At 40.0% G+C, this 22408-nt stretch overlaps 1 protein-coding gene across 1 annotated transcript in view; it reads left to right on the top strand.

Annotated features, from left to right (window-relative positions):
* Nucleotides 1-8023: 8023 nt before the first annotated feature.
* The window catches only part of xrra1 (X-ray radiation resistance associated 1), a 32810-nt gene continuing 18425 nt past the window's right edge, over nucleotides 8024-22408 (top strand). The window contains exons 1-7 of the mRNA XM_060935092.1: nucleotides 8024-8121; nucleotides 13085-13260; nucleotides 13444-13515; nucleotides 13680-13752; nucleotides 16537-16634; nucleotides 19490-19638; nucleotides 19725-19826. Coding sequence (XP_060791075.1) covers nucleotides 8031-8121; nucleotides 13085-13260; nucleotides 13444-13515; nucleotides 13680-13752; nucleotides 16537-16634; nucleotides 19490-19638; nucleotides 19725-19826 — 761 coding nt within the window. The 5' untranslated portion in view covers nucleotides 8024-8030. The remainder of the gene's footprint in view (nucleotides 8122-13084; nucleotides 13261-13443; nucleotides 13516-13679; nucleotides 13753-16536; nucleotides 16635-19489; nucleotides 19639-19724; nucleotides 19827-22408) is intronic.

Below are 22408 nucleotides of genomic sequence, written 5' to 3'. Positions count from 1 at the left end.
GTTCTATTGACAAAACATTTACATACGGGTGAATATGAAACTATACCACAGTTCAGGGAAATGTAACACTGGGTGACAGCGGGGAGACTTGGGACAAGTTTTCAGTTTTTATAGATTGTGTGAAATTCTTTGCAGGTAGCATCACATTCATCTTGCATTAGAGAGTATTTACTATACCCTCTTGCCACAACATTAATTTCTCAGCTTGTCACACATACTGGCCTTCAGGCTTCACTTTTTATGTTATTATTTTTTGTGGGGAGACATGAGACACTGAGGGGAGACATGGAACAAAAATAAAATACCTACATGTTTAATTTATATTTATGATCAAAACTTGTAACATATGAACGAGTTATATGAACACACAGTGCTGGTACAGCAACAGAAAAATGTCAATTTAACCAAAACCTGACTAGATAAAACAGTTCCATTCTCAAGAAGGAATGAAATAAGTTTAATCCTCATGCAGGTACATGGCCACATTTTTACCAAAATTTTTTAAACAAGTTTATATTTGCAAACCACAAGAAAAAAACTCTAACATGAACTGTCCCAACTCTCCCCATCTGGCTATTTTGAAAAAAGGAAGGGGAGGGGGGGGAAATATATATATATATATATATATCTCATCTCATTATCTCTAGCTGCTTTATCCTTCTACAGGGTCGCAGGCAATCTGGAGCCTATCCCAGCTGACTACGGGCGAAAGGCGGGGTACACCCTGGACAAGTCGCCAGGTCATCACAGGGCTGACACATAGACACAGACAACCATTCACACTCACACCTACGGTCAATTTAGAGTCACCAGTTAAACTAACCTGCATGTCTTTGGACTGTGGGGGAAACCGGAGCACCCGGAGGAAACCCACGCGGACACGGGGAGAACATGCAAACTCCACACAGAAAGGCCCTCGCCGGCCCCGGGGCTCGAACCCAGGACCTTCTTGCTGTGAGGCGACAGCGCTAATCACTACACCACCGTGCCGCCCATATATATATATATATATATACAGTGGTGCTTGAAAGTTTGTGAACCTTTGAGAATTTTCTATATTTCTGAATAAATATGACCTAAAACATCATCAGATTTTCACACAAGTCCTAAAAGTAGATAAAGAGAACCCAGTTAAACAAATGAGACAAAAATATTATACTTGGTCATTTATTTATTGAGGAAAATGATCCAATATTACATATCTGTGAGTGGCAAAAGTATGTGAACCTCTAGGATTAGCAGTTAATTTGAAGGTGAAATTAGAGTCAGGTGTTTTCAATCAATGGGATGACAATCAGGTGTGAGTGGGCACCCTGTTTTATTTAAAGAACAGGGATCTATCAAAGTCTGATCTTCACAACCCATGTTTGTGGAAGTGTATCATGGCACAAATAAAGGAGATTTCTGAGGACCTCAGAAAAAGCGTTGTTGATGCTCATCAGGCTGGAAAAGGTTACAAAACCATCTCTAAAAAGTTTGGACTTCACCAATCCACAGTCATACAGATTGTGTACAAATGGAAGAAATTCAAAACCACTGTTACCCTCCCCAGGAGAGGTCGACCAACAAAGATCACTCCAAGAGCAAAGTGTGTAATAGTCGGCGAGGTCACAAAGGACCCCAGGGTAACTTCTAAGCAACTGAAGGCTTCTCTCACATTGGCTAATGTTAATGTTCATGAGTCCACCATCAGGAGAACACTGAACAATGATGGTGTGCAATGGCAGGGTTGCAAGGAGAAAGCCACTGCTCTCCAAAAAGAACATTGCTGCTTGTCTGCAGTTTGCTAAAGATCACATGGACAAGCCAGAAGGCTATTGGAAAAATGTTTTGTGGACGGATGAGACCAAAATAGAACTTTTTGGTTGAAATGAGAAGCATTATGTTTGGAGAAAGGAAAACACTGCATTCCAGCATAAGAACCTTATCCCATCTGTGAAACGTGGTGGTGGTATTATCATGGTTCAGGTCTGTTTTGCTGCATCTGGGCCAGGACGGCTTGCCATCATTGATGGAACAATGAATTCTGAATTATACCAGTGAATTCTAAAGGAAAATGTCAGGACATCTGTCCATGAACTGAATCTCAAGAGAAGGTGGGTCATGCAGCAAGACAATAACCCGAAGCACACAAGTCGTTCTACCAAAGAATGGTTAAAGAAGAATAAAGTTAATGTTTTGGAATGGCCAAGTCAAAGTCCTGACCTTAATCCAATGGAAATGTTGTGGAAGGACCTGAAGCGAGCAGTTCATGTGAGGAAACCCACCAACATCCCAGAATTGAAGCTGTTCTGTATGGAGGAATGGGCTAAAATTCCTCCAAGCCGGTGTGCAGGACTGATCAACAGTTACTGGAAACGTTTAGTTGCAGTTATTGCTGCACAAGGGGGTCACACCAGATACTGAAAGCAAAGGTTCACATACTTTTGCCACTCACAGATATGTAATATTGGATCATTTTCCTCAATAAATAAATGACCAAGTAAAATATTTTTATGTCATTTGTTTAACTGGGTTCTCTTTATCTACTTTTAGGACTTGTGTGAAAATCTGATGATGTTTTAGGTCATATTTATGCAGAAATATAGAAAATTCTAAAGGGTTCACAAACTTTCAAGCACCACTGTATATATATATATATATATATATATATATATATATATATATATATATATATATATATATTAGGGTTGGGCGGTATTACGGTAAGAAGGTATCCCGAGGTATCCAAAAGTACCAACGGTATCGGTCTCATTACCGTCATTTTAAAAAAATATATAATATCTAAATAAATATGGAGTACATGAGGTCATAATATAAAATAATAAATTGAAGATCATCCCGAATAACTGTGTGATCGTATTTTCACTAATTCTACCAATTTCCTAAAGAAGTTCTCATCGCGTGCAGGGTTGTTTATGTCGTTACCATGGCAACCCTGCGTGACATTTGGAGTCTGACAGAAAGCTTCGCAAGAGACTGAGACCGGGGGTGTCATGGTTCAGATGGCTAAGGCACTGTACCATAAATCCGCGGACCTGGGTTCGATTCCGACCCGAGGTTATTTCCCGATCCCGTCTCTCTCTCTCCCCCGCTCATTTCCTGTCTCTCTATACTGTCCTATCTAAAAAAAAAAAGAGACTGAGACCGCGGTTGAAAGATGGCAAGTCAAGATAACGAGTTACTGGCAAAAAAAAAAAAATGCAGTGTGGCAGTATTTTGGTTTCAAACCAAACGAAAAATCTAATATGTCCCCTAAGGCACACCATAGCCTGGGGTACTCCACTTCCACGAGATCTCTCCAATGAGTTGTGTTTTGAGTTGGTTACATGAGTAACAACAAGGTAAAATAATATAACGTATGACATTTGGGATGTGGGTAATAAACGTTTGAAATGTCATCTACTGAAGAAGCGGAAGAAAACATCGTAGCGTAAACTGTTAGGTTTCTGGTGGGAATTAGCAATGCGCTTGCTATCTTTGTTGGGTGTGTTAAACCGTATGGATTTAAGTGGAATAATTGTAAGGAGTTATGTGATCAAGACAACGTTTTAAGCAAGGTAAGGCCATTTGATTATTAATTTCCCCGCCATGGCATGACGTGGGCCCATATGATTTTGCCTTGTGCAGCTATCACGCATTTGAATTAGGTTCGCCTCATTTGCGCTGAAGAATATGGTTTATCGCGTAGTCTAAACGGACTTGGGTGTTGGTTGATTCTTTTTCTTTTTTTTTATTTCCCATGCTTGAAAGGGTATGATCCTGCTCATCGTGTACTTTTTTTTGATGGAGTAGGTGAAATAGTGCTGCAAATGGCGTTTCAATGCAGACATGTGTAAACGACAGTTGAATGCTATTTTCAAGATGAAGGAAGAGTTGCGTGATGCTTTGAAATATCTCTTAATCCATTCATCAATGCACAAAATTCGCTTTTCTGCTTAATCCATACCACAATGCACACAATGCGCTATGCTGCTTTTAAATAGTACACTTGAGGCATAGGCGCACGTTACACAGTAGGCCGAAACAAAATATTATTTTTTTCTCGGTAATACCGTATACCCCGGGAAAACACAGAGATAGTTTAAAGGTATCAAAATTTGGATACCGCCCAACCCTAATATATATATATATATATATATATATATATATATATATATATATATATATATATATATTCAATTCCCCCCCCCCCCCGAATTTAAGTTGAATAAATAATACTATTTATTTTTTTCGCAGTCCGGTTTCCACCAAATCGTGCTCTCTGATTGGCTCACGAGCAGTCCGGAATCCTACGATACGGACCCCGGTTACGGACCTTTGGCGACTCGCTCGTTCACAACAACAACAAACATAGTAGCAATTTTTTGTCAACATTTATTTTCACATTTCTCAGTATAAAGCATTAATTTTACAGCATGGATAGCGATAACGACAGTGTTCACAGCGAAAGCGAGTTTTACTACCCTGATGAAGACGAAACAAAAGAAAACATTTCAGGAGAAAGCCGAAAACAAGCTTGTAGCAGGTTTGTTCTAAATATGGTTTCCCTTTCAGGCGCTCTCATTTTCTGTTAGAATTTGGTAAAGAAAAAAATAAATATATTATTTATCAACTTAAAGGTTATATCACGGGTAAATTCAGGAGCAAGATCAATGTAATTCTCCTATTTATATTAAACTTTGGTCAAATATCTGTAACATTCTGCATTCTCTGCAATTGTTTTGTACCTTGCGCAATACCAGAAAAATTCAGTTGAAATCAAGCCATTTGAGGCGAATTGGTCCGCCTCTGAAAAAACTTGCCATATGAATTTCCAGGCAAACATTGATTTTCGTGACGTCATCTGCGGAACGCCTCCCTCTGAATCCTATGTCAGCGCTGGTTTGTTTCTGAGAAAACGACCTGGTGGTTTTCTGCAAATTTCTTCAACGTTATCGCATAATTATTAAAATGGTTAACAGATGTATTGTAGGAGGGTGTAGCAACACCAATCTTGATGGGATTAATACTCATTGTTTTTTAAAAGACCGGACAATGAGAGAGAAATGGGAGCGCTTGGTCTAGACAGGCTGTGCACTTAAACCGTGCAAAGCTCACACAGCCTGCTGGCGCTTCCGCAGATAACGTCACGAATCTGGCTCTAGACTCCCTTGGGATTTTTCCAGACGTGTTTTGTTATTTTATTTTTTTCTGCTGTAGACAGATGGCCTTGTGCAAAATTACCCTTCTGGATGAGTGTGTAAAGGGACATACTTTCATATAAAAAACCACGAAATTGGTCCAGAATATGCACTTTAAGGTCGGTCCGTATCGTGAAATACCGTGACCCTGGCCTTGAAAATACTGACCTCGGCCCAGAGGCCTCAGTCATCGGTCATGGTATTTCACGATACGGACCTCCCAGCTGGTAAATTATATATATATGGTAACTCTAGGCTACATACTTTAATTCCTAACAAGTCCTGAATTCATCAGTGTATATTACATCATAGGATGAAGATGGACTGCAGAGTAGAAAATACAAGTTTTGGTTCACAAAATTATTTAACTGCACAAACCTTACTGCAGTATCTGCAGTTGGTCATCACCAACTTTATCGCCTGGTGCGAACTGAACCACCTGCGCATCAACGCCAGCAAGACAAAGGAGGTGGTGATCGATTTCAGAAGGACAGTTCCTCAAATTGCACCAGTGAGCATCCAGGGTTTGGACATTGAGATCGTGGAGGAGTACAAATACCTGGGTGTTCACCTCAACAACAAACTGGACTGGACTAACAACACAGATGTCCTGTACAAGAAGGGCCAAAGTCGTCTCCACCTCTTGAGAAGACTGAGGTCTTTTGGTGTGTGCAGGACACTGCTTAGGGCTTTTTATGACTCTGTGGTAGCATCAGCGATTTTCTACGCTGTGGTCTGCTGGGGCTGTGGAAGTTCAGAGGGGGACAGGAAGAAACGTAATAAACTGGTCAGAAGGGCTGGCTCAGTCTTGGACTGTCCTCTGGACTCCATTGAGGTGGTGGGTGAGAGGAGGATGTTAACCAAGCTGACATCAATCATGGATAACCCCTCTCACCCCCTACATGAGCCTGTGGGGGCTTTAAGCAGCTCTTTTAGTAGTAGACTGCTACACCCATGGTGTAAGAAGGAGAGATACCGCAGGTCATTCATACCTGCTGCTGTCAGACTGTATAACATCCACAACTTGTAACGTAGCAACAATAACCTGTTTGTCGTTATATTTGCACTACTTCACCACTACTACCTCTGCCATCTCTCATCGATGCAATTATGTGCAATAATATAGGCCTTAAACTATTTTTATGCATACTTATATATATATATATATATATATATATATATATATATATATATATATATATATATATATATATATATATATATGAGTGATTCCAAAAATTCACCTAAAACCATTTCTTTTTTTTACCATCAGGTCACAAAACATGTAATCTTTAATGAATGATATGTTAAAAGATAACTTTAATTTTCTGAGATGTAATAAAAACATATTTATATGCCAAAGTCAGAACATAACAGAAGTGTTGTGGACATATATATTCTCAATTTTAACAATGTGAATTACTTTTTGAAACATAGGAAGGTGATGTTTTAGCAAATATAATGAATAAACATGTGTAGTAGAATAAACATACACATTCTTTCAATAAGATTAACATGGTATATAGGTAGATTGTAATTAATTTGTAACAGATGTGAGATGGACAATCGTAACAGAAGTAATGTAACAGACATCATTTTGGAACTCATAGGCTTGACTTTGGCATATAAATATGTTTTTATTACATCTCAGAAAATTAAAGTTATCTTTTAACATATCATTCATTAAAGATTACATGTTTTGTGACCTGATGGTAAAAAAAGAAATGGTTTTAGGTGAATAAGTTCATGTCCCCATTTCAGTACCCATAAGCGTGGAATCACTCATATATATATATATATATATATATATATATATATATATATATATATATATATATATATATATGTATGTATATGTGTGTGTGTGTGTGTGTGTGTATATAGAGTCTACCTGTAATGTGCAATTTTTCCGAGCCTCTCAATAAGGCAATTTTTCTATACTTTTTCATGGTAGATAATGCAAATAGCCCTTTGTATTTAATCCTTCGTTTGTCTAATTTTTATTTCAGTTTTATTTGTTATCTGTTTGACATTTTCTTGCTACTGTAACACGTGAATTTCCCCGATGTGGGATGAATAAAGTGAATCTAATCTAATCTAATCTAATCTAATCTAATCTAATCTAATCTAATCTAATCTAATCTAATCTAATCTAATCTAGCTTTGTGGCTCCAAAGGAAGTAAGTTACTCTAAGAGGCAACATCTAACTTCTGATATAATCTAAAACCTGTTTTGCTGAAATTAATTTATGGGAATACAAACTGTCCCAAGTTTCCCCCGTCCCAAGTCTCCCCGCTCTCCCCTACCGATCCGTGTCGTTTAGTGAAACCAGTAAAGAGTACATGGTGTGTGTGTGTGTGTGTGTGTGTGATAGCAAGGAATACGTCTCTTGAACGTAAAAAAAGAGAAACTTTTTCCCACATCTTTTCCTTCTCAACAAAGCTTTCTCACTTAAACTGAGTGCGGAAATCCTTACCCAATTGAATTATGGGAAATGTAGTTGTCTAAAGAAAATAGTCGTAATTTCTTTGAATTAGCAGAAAGACTTTCGAAAACGAATAATAAGGCTGTTTTAGTGTTCTTGACACGTTCATGAACTGTTATACTGAACAGGAAAATGTTGTGATTTTTTTTGCACTTCTCGTAGCAACCATGTAATACACTACAACTCCCAGACATCTTTCGTGTTCGTCGCTAGGAAACCAGTCGACAACAATCTTTACTGCTGGTAATGTACGTTATATAGGCTAGTAGATTATATATTTGCAGTATTTACTGCATGTAGGTGGTTGTTGGTGGCCCTTTTCATTGTTTTCCCCCTCTGTTATCAGGTATTTAGACTAAAAATGGCTGGTTTGGGAATTTACAAACTGGACAACGGAGAATGTTTTCCTACAAACTGTTTCCCGATTCGGTCATTTCATCAGAGTAAAGAAGGTAAAGGCATAGACACTATTCTATTGGGTTATGCAGTTTCTTATAAATATAAGCAGTATTGCTGCAAGTGTAAGAATATGGGACCGTTTCAGAATGGTTCACGTTAGTCGGTCTTATTATACATACATTTACACAAGTAGAAAATACATATTTTTCCATGCTAACAGAGTTTAAGAAATACCAAGTTCTAATGTACAGTGGGGCTTGAAAGTTTGTGAACCCTTTAGAATTTTCTATATTTCTGCATAAATATGACCTAAAACATCATCAGATTTTCACACAAGTCCTAAAAGTAGATAAAGAGAACCCAGTTAAACAAATGAGACAAAATATTATACCTGGTCATTTATTTATTGAGGAAAATGATCCAATATTACATATCTGTGAGTGGAAAAAGTATGTGAACCTTTGCTTTCAGTATCTGGTGTGACCCCCTTGTGCAGCAATAACTGCTAAACGTTTCCAGTAACTGTTGATCAGTCCTGCACACCGGCTTGGAGGAATTTTAGCCCATTCCTCCGTACAGAACAGCTTCAACTCTGGGATGTTGGTGGGTTTCCTTACATGAACTGCTCGCTTCAGGTCCTTCCACAACATTTCGATTGGATTAAGGTCAGGACTTTGACTTGGCCATTCCAAAACATTAACTTTATTCTTCTTTAACCATTATTTGGTAGAACGACTTGTGTGCTTAGGGTCGTTGTCTTGCTGCATGACCCACCTTCTCTTGAGATTCAGTTCATGGACAGATGTCCTGACATTTTCCTTTAGAATTCACTGGTATAATTCAGAATTCATTGTTCCATCAATGACGGCGAGCCGTCCTGGCCCAGATGCAGCAAAACAGGCCCAAACCATGATACTACCACCACCATGTTTCACAGATGGGATAAGGTTCTTATGCTGGAATGCAGTGTTTTCCTTCCTCCAAACATAATGCTTCTCATTTAAACCAAAAAGTTCTATTTTGGACTCATCTGTACACAAAGCATTTTTCCAATAGCCTTCTGGCTTGTCCATGTGATCTTTAGCAAACTGCAGACGAGCAAATATAATATTTTTGTCTCATTTGCTTAACTGGGTTCTCTTTATCTACTTTTAGGACTTGTGTGAAAATGTAATGATGTTTTAGGTCATATTTATGCAGAAATAAAGAAAATTCTAAAGGGTTTACAAACTTTCAAGCACCAGTGTAAGTGATCCTATGAACAGTTTGTGAGTAAATCATCAATAACACAGAATTCACTATACGGAATAGAAAATAATAGTTTAAAACTTATTTCTTATAAAAAGAAGAAGTTGCTTGGTCATGGCATTACAAACAATTTATTTCTTTATTTACAAAATATTGTTGTGCTCACTATTTATGTATTTTCAACCCCAAATTAGAAAACGTTGAACCAGTATGTACAAATTGAAATTAAAAACTGAAAACAATGATTTGTAAATGCCATGTAATGTAATTTAATGTAATCTTTCACTTGCAGTACACTAACACAATACAGTACAACAGCATATTATTTGATGTTTTACTTCATGATTTTTTTTTCCAAAATAAACACATTTCAATTTTGATTCTTGCAAAACATTTCAAACAAGGTTGGGATGGTAAAGCATGATGAAGCATTTCAGGTGTTATTTTGTCCCATTCTTCCTGCAAACAGGTCTTAAGATATGCAACAGTACAGGGTTGTAGTCATATTTATCGTTTTAAAATTCCCCACACATTCTCTATTGGGGTCAGAGGTGACAGGCACCCTCTTTTTCCGCAGTCATGCCTTTATAATGTGTGCAGAATGTGATTTTGCATTGTCTCGTTGAAATATCCCTGGAAAAGATGTTGTCTTGAAGGCAGCATATGTTGCTCCAAAATCTCATTGTACTTTTGTTTGTTAATGCTGCAGTCACAGAAGTGTAAGTTACCTTTGTCAAGGGCACTGATCCAACCCTATACCATGACAGATTCTAGCTTTTGGACTTGCTGCTGGTAACAGTCTGGATGGAGCACACACTGTCCATTTCTTCCAAAGAAGACCTGGAGTACTGATTTGTCTGACCACAATACACGTTTGCACTGTGTGATGGTCCATCCCAGATGCAGCCGAGCCCAGAGAAGTCGATGGTACTTCTGTACACAGTTAATATAAGACTTCCTTTTTTCATCCATCCATTATCTGTAGCTGCTTATCCTGTTCTACAGGGTCGCAGGCAAGCTGGAGCCTATCCCAGCTGACTATGGGCGAAAGGCGGGGTACACCCTGGACAAGTCGCCAGGTTATCGCAGGGCTGACACAGAGACAAACAACTATTCACACTCACACCTACGGTCAATTTAGAGCCACCAATTAACCTAACCTGCATGTCTTTGGACTGTGGGGGAAACCAGAGCACCCGGAGGAAACCCACGCAGACACGGGGAGAACATGTAAACTCCACACAGAAAGGCCCTCACCAGTCACGGGGCTCGAACCCGGACCTTCTTGCTGTGAGGCGACAGCGCTAACCACTACACCACCGTGCCGCCCCAAGACTTCCTTTTTGCACAGTAAAATTTTAACTGAGATTTGTGGATATAACTCTATATTGTCGTGCTTGACAAAGGTTTACCAAAGTAATCCCGAGCCCATGTGGTTATATCAGCTATAGGTGAATGACGGTTCTTGATGCAGTGCTATCTGAGGGATCAGAGATCATGAGTGTTCAGCTCTGGCTTGTGCCGTTGCCCTTTATGCACTGAAATTCCTTCAGATTACTTGAATCATTTAATGATATTATGCACCATAGAGGGTGAAATATCCAAATCTCCGCATATCTTTATTTGAGGGACATTGTTATTAAACATTTCAATTATTTTCTCATGAATTTGTTGACAAACTGGAGATCCTCGGCCCATGTTTGCTGCTCAAAGCCTGGGCCTTCCCTGGATGTTGATTTTGTATCATATCATGATTACTATCACCTATTGACATCACCTGTTTGAAATCACATCATTATTTAATTGTTTTAACTCATTACTAGCCCTAAATTGCCTCTGTCCCAATTTTATTTGGAATGTGTTGCAGACCTGAAATGCAGGAATGGATGTATGTCAGCAAATGAAATAAAGTTGACCTGACAAAACATGAAATACCTTTGGTTTATACTGTCTGCAACGGAATGCAAGCCAAAGTAAATTTAGAAATTACTGCTTTCTTTATCATTATTATTAGCTCATCCGGCTGACAGGCCAATGAGCTTATGCCATCATTTGTTGTCCATCATCTGTCCGTCGAGCGTCATCCACATTTCACGAAAATCAGCTCTTCACCAATTTTTATTCTTTTCGGCAGGAAGGTAGGCTTGCCTGGGATGCACATAGCTTTTACCCAAATTTGTGTAATTGCAATTAATAACGAAGATATGGAGTAATTAAGCCCGAACAAGCAGTATCCACACAAATCGCTTCTTACCCCTCAGTTCTTCACCGATTTTGATTCTTTCTGACATAAAGGTAGGGGTAACTAGAGTGCATGTAACTTCTACCCAGATTTGCTTAATTACAGTTATTAATGCAGTTATGGACTAATTAAGCCTTAATGAGCAGTTCAACAAAAATCGTTTCTTCTCGGTCAATTCCTTGCCGTTTTCAATCCTTTCTGGCAAATAGGTAGGTATTGCCAGGGTGTATATAGCTTCTATATATAGTTTATATATATAGCTATATACACCCTAGGAATACCTACCTATTTGCCAGAAAGAATCCTAGGGTGTATGTAGTGTATATAGCTTGCAACATTTATGGCCCACTTTAGATTGTTCCTTCTGGACTAGACGGGGCTGGAGTGAGCTATGCTGTCATTAACGGTCTTGTTTATATTTTCCGTACTGTCCCAACCTTTTCTGATTTGGGATTGGACAACATACAGTAATTACCATTAAGACCATGGACACAATGTAGTACTGGTAGCAAGTTCTACTTGGAGTATATGTTGAGTGACCTTCTCATTCTACCTGCTTCCAGTAAATACTAGACGGCTGCTGTCAGACTAAAGAGATGTACCATGACTTATGTGTCTGTGAAGATATTAAAAGTAGAACCAAGCACTACACGGTGATTCCTGAATTCTGGTCCCAGCTAAGAAAAGGATTTTATTCTTTTAGCAGGACTAGGCATTATTAACTTAAGATCTGATATGGAATTATCAGTTAGGATTGGGCAAGGAGATGTGCCTGGGGTGAGGACTAAGAAGGTTTAAGACTTATAAAGACCAGTAACAGAAAAGAGTTTTATCGGAATAAAACATAATAGAATAAAACTTATTTCTTATATAAAGAAGTTGTATTTGATCATTGCACATCAAACTAACTACTGACTTATTTAAAATGTAAATCTAATTATGTCAAGAATGCAGAAAAATAAAACTGGTAATGAATAGTATAGAAATAGATGTGAAGAAAATCATTATAGATGGAATAACTCACTTTTATTACTGTAAATATTACACAAAAAAAAAGATTTTAAACAAGGAAGTGGGTAGGGCAAACAAAGGTGATCAGTGATTGGTTACTAGGAACAATGGTGATCACTGATTAGGAATAATGAAGATCAGTGAGTAGTCACTGATAACAGTGGTCATTGGTCATTGGTAACAATGTTTGGACATTTGGAACACAAATTCACAGAAATACTACTCAGGCTTTACACACTACAGCTAGTTGTGTGTCGAATGAACCTGCTTTCTCAACTTCTATCACCAGCAACTGCAATGTGAGCTGGAGAACCATATGGAGTAAACAACAGTTACAGGCATCAGCTCAAAAAGTTGCTAGATTTGTTGATATGCTCTTTTTTTTTTAAATAAAATTGCTAAAGGGGTCAAAAAGCCACCAAAGCTAGCAACAGAGTCACTAATTTGGTAACACTTTTTGCCACCCATATGACCAAGCCCCTTGTTCAGAAGTTACTATTGTTTGCTTTTTAAAGGAGCAGGGCATTGGTTAATTGTCCACAGAGGGAGTGTGGACGACAGATACAAGATCCTAAAACAACCAACATCGGTACAACACTTTTGTACAAGACCATCGGGTCAGCCTGGATGTGAAAGACCTGAGCAAAGGACACCTAAAAGTTCTGGAACCACTTTAAATGGACAGATTTTGGTGAGGGAGACTGCCAGCTGTTTTCATTAACAGTTTCATTAAGAATATAGTGACTGAATTTATGTCATGTGTACTGAATTAAAATGGCAAATGGTTGAAAATCCTATGCTTCCTATTGCGTAGCCTAGTCACTGTTTAAAATTTGAACTGAATATGACGTGTACTTCTCTTATTCTTCTCTAGATGGCTCTGCACTGTGTGGACAGACCATCTGAACTCTGTTCTGTGGACATAAGTGAAAGAAAGCTGGAGTCGGTAGGACTGATGGCTTGTCATTCACTGCATCTCTTTGGCATTCACATATGCACTGTTGTGACTCACAGTTTCTTTCTTTATGTCAAGCATCATCATCAGATTAAAAAAAAAATGGCGTTCTTAATTTTTGTTTTCTCTGATCTGATTAATCTTTCTTTGGACAGGTTACACTTGAAGGTTTGGAGGAATTTGACAGTGTTGCTTATGTGAATGCTTCTGACAACCATCTAACCCTAGGTAATGTCCTTTTGCTTTTCATATCATGATGATTATTACATTTTAATAATGTCTTACACTTCTCATACAGTATTGTAAGCAAGGAATAAAGCATTTGGGGCACATGCCATTATAGGAAAATAATCAACAACAGATTGGAGTGACAAAATCAAACATTACTTTCCTATAACAGCACGCCCTGCAGTGTTTTATTCATCTTATATGAAAGCAATTTGACAACAATTCCAATGTTTTATTCATAATTCTGGTCTAAGTTGTGCCATCTTTGCAGCACCCATTTTCTCTCAGCTAAATTGTTAACTATTAGTAAATATCTAGAAAAATTAAAATGCTTAGCTTGCTAGTTAAAGGGCTGATGACACGAACATGACGCTATGCAATTTCTTAAATAAACTATACAACACGGCAAACATGTTAGATTTCTGTTATAATTACGTGAAAAGAAGCTGTTGTTATGCGAATATCCAACTTTTAATTGCACAGCGCAAGAAAACTGGGTCCGTGGCTCGCGGCCATGTTGTGACGTCAGCGGGAGAACACGCTGCGGTTCACTGGCTGTTCTACTGTGGTTCTACTCAATGGAAATGGCGCATGAAAACGCCGGTGAACTCTCTAGTGCTAGCTCTTCCTCTTCTGGGAGTCTAGAATTGTGTTGATCTCTTCCGAATAGAATCTATGATAGCCTACCCTCTTTACCCTTTGCCTCTCGTTGCTAGGCAGCAGTTACATGAAAGCCGCAAGCTTTCACAAGCAAATACATGACTGATATCACGCCGAATTTATGATTACATTTATGATTATCATGTCGAATCTATAGCTCTACGTACCTTTATCTTATGTCGTTTCACAACACATGTTCTGACAGGAGGACTGTCTTTGGATCCGGCATAGCTACTAGTAGACCCCCTCCGGAATACTGGCAGTGTTGCCAGATTGGGAGGTTTCCCGCCCAGTTGGGTGGTTTCAAGTGCATTTTGGTGGGTTTTGAACATATTTTGGGCTGGAAAACGTCAGCAGTATCTGGCAACACTGTGTAGGCACTGCTGATGGTAGTAACACACGTTTGTGCTGAACTGAGCACCCAAGAGATTCTTTTAAGCTGGGAAGGGTGTCAAAACAATCCAAATTGAAGTGTTCAGAGCACAGGACGGATGTTGGTGTGGGCTCCCACTTGTCACGAATGCGCCTGACTTGCTTCACCCACTTCGCATGCAGCTCGGGATCTCTGGGAAACTTGAATAAACTTACCCCATCCTTGTGGGTTTTGGAGCAAAAGCCGGCAACACAACGCGAAGGCATAATAACTATATATATATATATATATATATATATATATATATATATAATAATGTCTAATAATGTCTAATAAAAATACTAATAATGATAAACTGAACACCTGTCACATCAACAACAAACTGGTAAGTTAGGAGGAAGGTTCTTTCGCTGACGTCATATAGCTCCTCCTCCTCCTTCGTCTCCTGGGTGCTGCAGCCCCGTCAAATTTGCCCAAATAGCCGCGTTTTTTATCATAACTTGTAAAATAGGCGCCTTCGTGAATTAATATATGGATCATCGGGAATTACTTTTTATGTTATAAAACATCGCCAAAGATGTCAAAAACGTGTCATCAGCACTTTAACTAACATGCCTAATTTATATTGCTTTACCAAATGTATGCATCTCTACATCAATCACAGTCATACTCAGGAGTTGATTTATAGCATCTGACTGGGCAGCACCTTCACTTTTATTGTAACAATGTCCCTGATGATGTACTTGTAAAACAAATTGTAACATGTATGCTTCTGTTCATTTCTCTCTAGCATAAACACTCTGTGAGTATATACTATATGTCTGGTCATTGCAGACTACACCACCACTTAAGCTCATTTAGCCACTGACAGGATGGCAAACCATAAGAATCTTCTGGCGTTACACCATCTGAAAGTGTTACTTTATCCGGATAGCATTCCCTGTCTTTTAGTTGTAATCCATAATAATAAAGGGATAACATTTTAGCTAATGTGAATCTGATTCAAAAAGAAAATTCCTGATAGATTCTGCAGTTAGATTATAACCAAGTAGCTCAGATGCTAGGATAATCACATCTTTTTTTAAACCAAGGTTAACCATCTGTTTGTTTAACAAACATATTTACATTATTTATATTACCTCCCATTACATAACATTAGGTTAGCTACTTTTCTTGTCTTACTTCAGTTATTTGTCTCAGGGTAATTTTGAAAGACCTACAGTTACTTTCTGCCTGCTTTTTGTTACTCTTCTTGCCAGTGCAGATCTTTTTCTGTATATTCTGGCTTGAACATGTTTGCTGGATTTCACTGTGTAACAGTAACTCAAAAAATCCATCTGTTGAGTCATGTAGCTTGAGCAAACTATTCGCTCCAAACCGTTTTTGCAATAATTTACATACAAAGCAAAATGATGGCTTATTAGCAGTAGCAAGCTAGCTATCTCATGTCCATAAACATATTACAGTATTATCTAGTGAGCAAGGAAAAGCTTCCTGAGGCAACAAAAAGAAGAAACCTTGAGAGGAACCACAATCAAAAGGGAACCTATTCTTATGTGGGTGACTGGATTGGAAATAGGAACAAAGAACACTGGTCATGTGCTCTGATTTCAGATCAGATTTCAACACTGATAACTAAGGGCATTTTTGACTACAAGTGGCCAAAAAAAAGAAAAGAAAAAAAATCAATTGACATGAAATAACCAGATGTAAACTTGGCCACTGATCTGGACTTTATGTGATATTTTTAGAGGCTTTTAGCAGGTTTCCTGCACTGAGGGAGCTGGAGTTGTCTTTGAATGGCCTCAGCACTATGGAAGTTGATGCTGTAGATTTTCCTAGATTAGAGGTAAGTCTAATGCATGGAATAAATGCTACTGAAATCAGAATCTGCTATGATTAGCATGAATTGTATACTGGACTGCACAAGTTAATTCTGCATGGTGCTGGGTGATGAGCCAAACTCTGTTAGTGAAACTGTTTTTTTCTGGTGCAGATTACATAATCTTGCAGGTTGGTTGCTTAGCACAGTGGTTCTCTAATGTTTTGAAGCCAGGAACCCCTTTAACTCTAATATGAACCCCCATAATCACAATCCAACTATATTCAAATATTAGACTCATTTTTTAAATGTGCATGGTAACTTTTTGACTATTTGTTGGAGCCATAGAGTACAGCCATTTCTACAGAAGAAATGCATTAGGTCCAAGGTGACATTATTTACAGTCCTACTTTTTTTTAAATTGGTTATTGAAGTTTGGATCAAAACCCAAGTCGAACAGGCTAATAATGATTATAGCCCGATTATAAATATAATAACTTTGATAAAATGTGCTGTGTTTGACATTATTGCAACAAAGTAAAAATATTTAACACAGTTTAAGTTCTAAAATCAGGTTGGCTGAGCCTAGTTTTAAACCATTATAAAATCCTTGATATGCACACACCAGGGGCGGCACGGTGGTGTAGTGGTTAGCGCTGTCGCCTCACAGCAAGAAGGTCCTGGGTTCGAGCCCCGGAGCCCGCGAGGGCCTTTCTGTGTGGAGTTTGCATGTTCTCCCCGTGTCCGCGTGGGTTTCCTCCGGGTGCTCCGGTTTCCCCCACAGTCCAAAGACATGCAGGTTAGGTTAACTGGTGACTCTAAATTGACCGTAGGTGTGAATGTGAGTGTGAATGGTTGTCTGTGTCTATGTGTCGGCCCTGTGATGACCTGGCGACTTGTCCAGGGTGTACCCCGCCTTTCGCCCGTAGTCAGGTGGGATAGGCTCCAGCTTGCCTGCGACCCTGTAGAAGGATAAAGCGGCTAGAGATAATGAGATGAGATGAGATGCACACACCACATTAGCAATAATTGAATTCTGTATTAATGTGCCAAATATTAAACCAATAAAACTATTATACTTCAGGTTCTGTCCATAGAACAATGTTTTGTTTTGTTTTCCCTCCCCAATTTGGTCACCTGCAAATTCCCACCCACCAGCCAGCTTTCCCCTATCATATGACAGTTACCAAGCCAAGGAAGGTGAAGGCTAACACGTTTCCCCTGAGGCACGGAAAGCTAGCCAACTGCATTTTTTTCAAACTGCTGCTCATGCAGTGTCAGGGCATCTTAACACACTCGGAGGAACTATCTGCACTTCTCAGCATACATGCACTGTAAAAAAAAAATCTGTTGTTTTTACAAAAAAAACCTGGCAGCTGTGGTTGCCAGAATAATTTAGTATAAAATACAGTGAACATGTAAACAGTTTTACTGACCAAACAGTAATTACAACAGTGTTAAATTGTAAAATAAACAGATTGTCCCATAATTTTGTACAATTTTTTTTTAAAGATATTTCTTTGGGCTTTTTCCACCTTTATTGGATAGGACAGTGTAGAGACAGAGATGGGGAGGGATCAGGAAATGACCTCGGGTCAGACTCAAACCCGGGTCCCCGGATTTATGGTATGGCGCCTTATCCAACTGAGCCACAACACCCCTGGTCAAATTCTTAAAAATAATAATTCAAAATATATGTTTGTTAAATGTAGCTAGCTATTCATTTGTCTGGATTTAATAATCACAGACATTAAATGTTATTTTTACACTGCTAAAATGTAAAAAATAAAAATTTATGTTGTTGTGAAGGATACAACTTTTCTCTGTACAAAATACAAAAATGTGTGTTTTCCACAACAAAATACAATATTTTTGAAATTTTTTATTTTAAAATTTACAATAGTTTTCGGGGGCGGCACGGTGGTGTAGTGGTTAGCGCTGTCGCCTCACAGCAAGAAGGTCCGGGTTTGAGCCCCGTGGCCGGCGAGGGCCTTTCTGTGTGGAGTTTGCATGTTCTCCCCATGTCCACGTGGGTTTCCTCTGGGTGCTCCGGTTTCCCCCACAGTCCAAAGACATGCAGGTTAGGTTAACTGGTGACTCTAAATTGACCGTAGGTGTGAATGTGAGTGTGAATGGTTGTCTGTGTCTATGTGTCAGCCCTGTGATGACCTGGCGACTTGTCCAGGGTGTAACCCGCCTTTCGCCCGTAGTCAGCTGGGATAGGCTCCAGCTTGCCTGCGACCCTGTAGAAGGATAAAGCGGCTAGAGATGATGAGATGAGATTATACAACATCATACTGGTAAATAAACACAATATCACTGTATTTTGCTTTACAGAATTTTTATGTTGTGATTTCACAGAATTTTACTGTTGATTTTACTGACTTTTTTAACAGTGTGAGTTTACAGATGGCCATGATTTATTGCGGTGATTGACAATGGAGAGAAAGTATGACATTTCTTCCCAGAGAGCATGGCCAGTTTTGTTCCCATGGCTCCTGACCACAGATGGCTGTGGCATTGTTGGAATTCAAACTTACGATCTCAGGACAAAAAGGCGAACACCAATTATGTTGCTTAGCAGCCAAACCTTGCTGTTGACATTTTGGCATGATGGAAAAATTGTTTATTGTTAATAATTATTAATAATGAATTGAATTATTTATTGAACACTGGATTTTGATTGCTGTTCTATAAAAGCCATACTTACATACCCCTTAACTACTTTGAGAACCACTGGCTGAGAACCAACGTGCATTATAATGGTCATGCTGGTGAATCTATTTATTTATTAACAGAGTGCACTATAAATAAGACATAAGATATTCCCCTAAAATGTTTCCAGTAGGTTACTGATAATTATAGTGTTTTTCTTGCACTAGGTCCTGGACCTGTCTTATAATAATTTATCAAGTGATGGTATATTAGCCATTGGCCTTCTACCAAGATTAAAGGTGCTTCAGCTGACTGCAAATAATTTGCAGACACTTCCACCTGATATGGCTGGCCCTAATACTCCCCATGGTGATCTGTATGTATTGTTTATTATAGTCTATTTTGTATTTAATGTCATATTTACACAGTAAAACCTTAAATTGACATACTTCATTTCAACAGGGCTCCCAAGTCCAACACATTGTTTCAGACTCTTGAAGTGTTGGTGCTGGATGATAATAAACTGTCTTCTTGTGTCTTTCAAAGTCTTTCGAATCTAAAAAGGTTAGTTATTTCCATTACAATCATGCTGGGAATTTATTATTTGCATGCCAGCGATTTTTATAGAAAGAAGTCTTCACTTTTGCACTAATGTGCTTTTAGAAAAAGGGGGAAATAAACTGCACTTTTCCATGTTTCTGATGATATTTTGTACCTTTCTATGTATCTTTAACCGAGAAAGCTTTACTCTAAAAGTTAATTATGGTCCAATAATTTTTAAAGGTACATTATGTTCATATATGCAGGTGAAAGATACATATTAAAGTGCTGATGACACGTTTTTGACATCTTTGGCGATGTTTTATAACATAAAAAGTAATTCCCGATGATCCATATATTAATTCACGAAGGCGCCTATTTTACAAGTTATGATAAAAAACGCGGCTATTTGGGCAAATTTGACGGGGCTGAAGCACCCAGGAGACGAAGGAGGAGGAGGAGCTATATGACGTCAGCGAAAGAACCTTCCTCCTAACTTACCAGTTTGTTGTTGATGTGACAGGTGTTCAGTTTATCATTATTAGTATTTTTATTATACATTATTATATATATATATATATATATATATATATATATATATATATATATATATATATATATATATATTTATTATGCCTTCGCGTTGTGTTGCCGGCTTTTGCTCCAAAACCCACAAGGATGGGGTAAGTTTATTCAAGTTTCCCAGAGATCCCGAGCTGCATGCGAAGTGGGTGAAGCAAGTCAGGCGCACTCGTGACAAGTGGGAGCCCTCACCAACATCCGTCCTGTGCTCTGAACACTTCGATTTGGATTGTTTTGACACCCTTCCCAGCTTAAAAGAATCTCTTGGGTGTTCAGTTCAGCACAAACGTGTGCTGCTACCATCAGCAGTGCCTACAGTATTCCGGAGGGGGTCTACTAGTAGCTATGCCGGATCCAGCAGTCGCCTGGGACAAGGCGACTCCTCCAAAGACAGTCCAACTGTCAGAACATGTGTTGAGAAACGACATAAGATAAAGGTACTGTAACCGTTCTAACGAAGGGGTGGAGCACAGAGGACGGCAGGACAGAGATGAGGTTTGTAAATGTGGCTTTTATTGCTACACTTTTCAGTGAACAACTTCCCACTCCGACACACACCCACACACAACCGGCGTCTGGTCTGGAGATGAGCTACCTCCGCTCTCACTCTCCCTCCTCATATAGGGCGCGGTCACTGGGAAGACACACAAACACAGGTTAATTGCTCTCAGGTGAAGTGATTCTGCCACTTACCTTCCCTGACTCCGTCCTCCTGTCACAGACCGGCGCTTGACCACGCCCCCGCTGCCACATACCCCCACCGCCCGACTCAGGCCGGGCGCCTGTCCGGCCTGCAGCCGACTCCCCCCCCCCCCCCCCCTTGACGGGAGAGGAAGTCCGCCACGACCATCTGCGCCCCCGGCCTGTGGACCACCTTGAAGTTGAAGGGTTGTAGTGCCAGATACCAACGGGTGATCCACGTGTTGGCATCCTTCATGCAGTGGAGCCACTGGAGGGGCGCGTGGTCTGAACAGAGGGTGAAAGGGCACCCCAGCAGGTAGTAACGGAGGGCGAGGACCGCCCACTTGATCGCCAGGCACTCCTTCTCAATCGTGCTGTAGCGGCCCTCACGCACTGACAGCTTCCGACTGATGTAAAGGACCGGGCAGTCCTCCCCCTCCACCTGCTGGGACAAAACGGCCCCCAGCCCTCTGTCCGACGCATCCGTCTGTAACATAAAAGGGAGAGAGAAGTCAGGGGAGTGTAAAAGTGGCCCCCCACACAGTGCAGCCTTTACCTCAGAGAAAGCCCGCTGACACTGCTCCGTCCACTGGACCGGATCTGGCGCTCCCTTTTTAGTGAGGTCAGTCAGCGGGCTGGTGACGTCCGAATAATTAGATATAAACCTACGATAATAGCCAGCCAGCCCCAGGAACTGTCTCACCCCCTTTTTGGTCTTGGGCCTCGGGCAGGCCGCAATCGCTGCGGTCTTATTAATTTGGGGACACACCTGCCCATTGCCCAAGTGGAAGCCCAGATACCGTATTTCCACCCGCCCAATCGCACACTTCTTTGGGTTGGCTGTGAGACCCGCCCGCCTCAGCGACCTAAGGACGGCCCTTAGGTGTTCCAAGTGCCTCGGCCAGTCATTACTATATATGATGATGTCATCCAGATAGGCGGCCGCATAGGTGGCGTGGGGGCGGAGGACCCGATCCATCAGCTGCTGAAACGTAGCGGGCGCCCCAAACAGCCCAAACGGAAGTGTGACGAATTGGTGTAACCCAAACGGTGTGGAAAAGGCCGTTTTTTCTCGGGATAGTGGAGTCAAGGGGATCTGCCAATATCCCTTCGTCAAATCCAGTGTCGAATAAAAGCGAGCCATGCCTAGTCGATCGAGCAGCTCGTCAATACGAGGCATTGAGTACGCGTCAAATTTAGACACCGCGTTGACTTTCCTATAGTCCACACAAAACCGGACCGACCCGTCAGCCTTGGGTACCAAGACCACCGGGCTGCTCCAGTCACTGTGGGACTCCTTGACGATGCCCATTTCGAGCATGGTCTGAAGTTCTTCCCGAACC

The sequence above is a fragment of the Neoarius graeffei genome, chromosome 12, assembly GCF_027579695.1.
Source record: "Neoarius graeffei isolate fNeoGra1 chromosome 12, fNeoGra1.pri, whole genome shotgun sequence".
NCBI classification, from domain to species: domain Eukaryota; kingdom Metazoa; phylum Chordata; class Actinopteri; order Siluriformes; family Ariidae; genus Neoarius; species Neoarius graeffei.
This window is presented reverse-complemented; position numbering and strand designations above follow the sequence as displayed.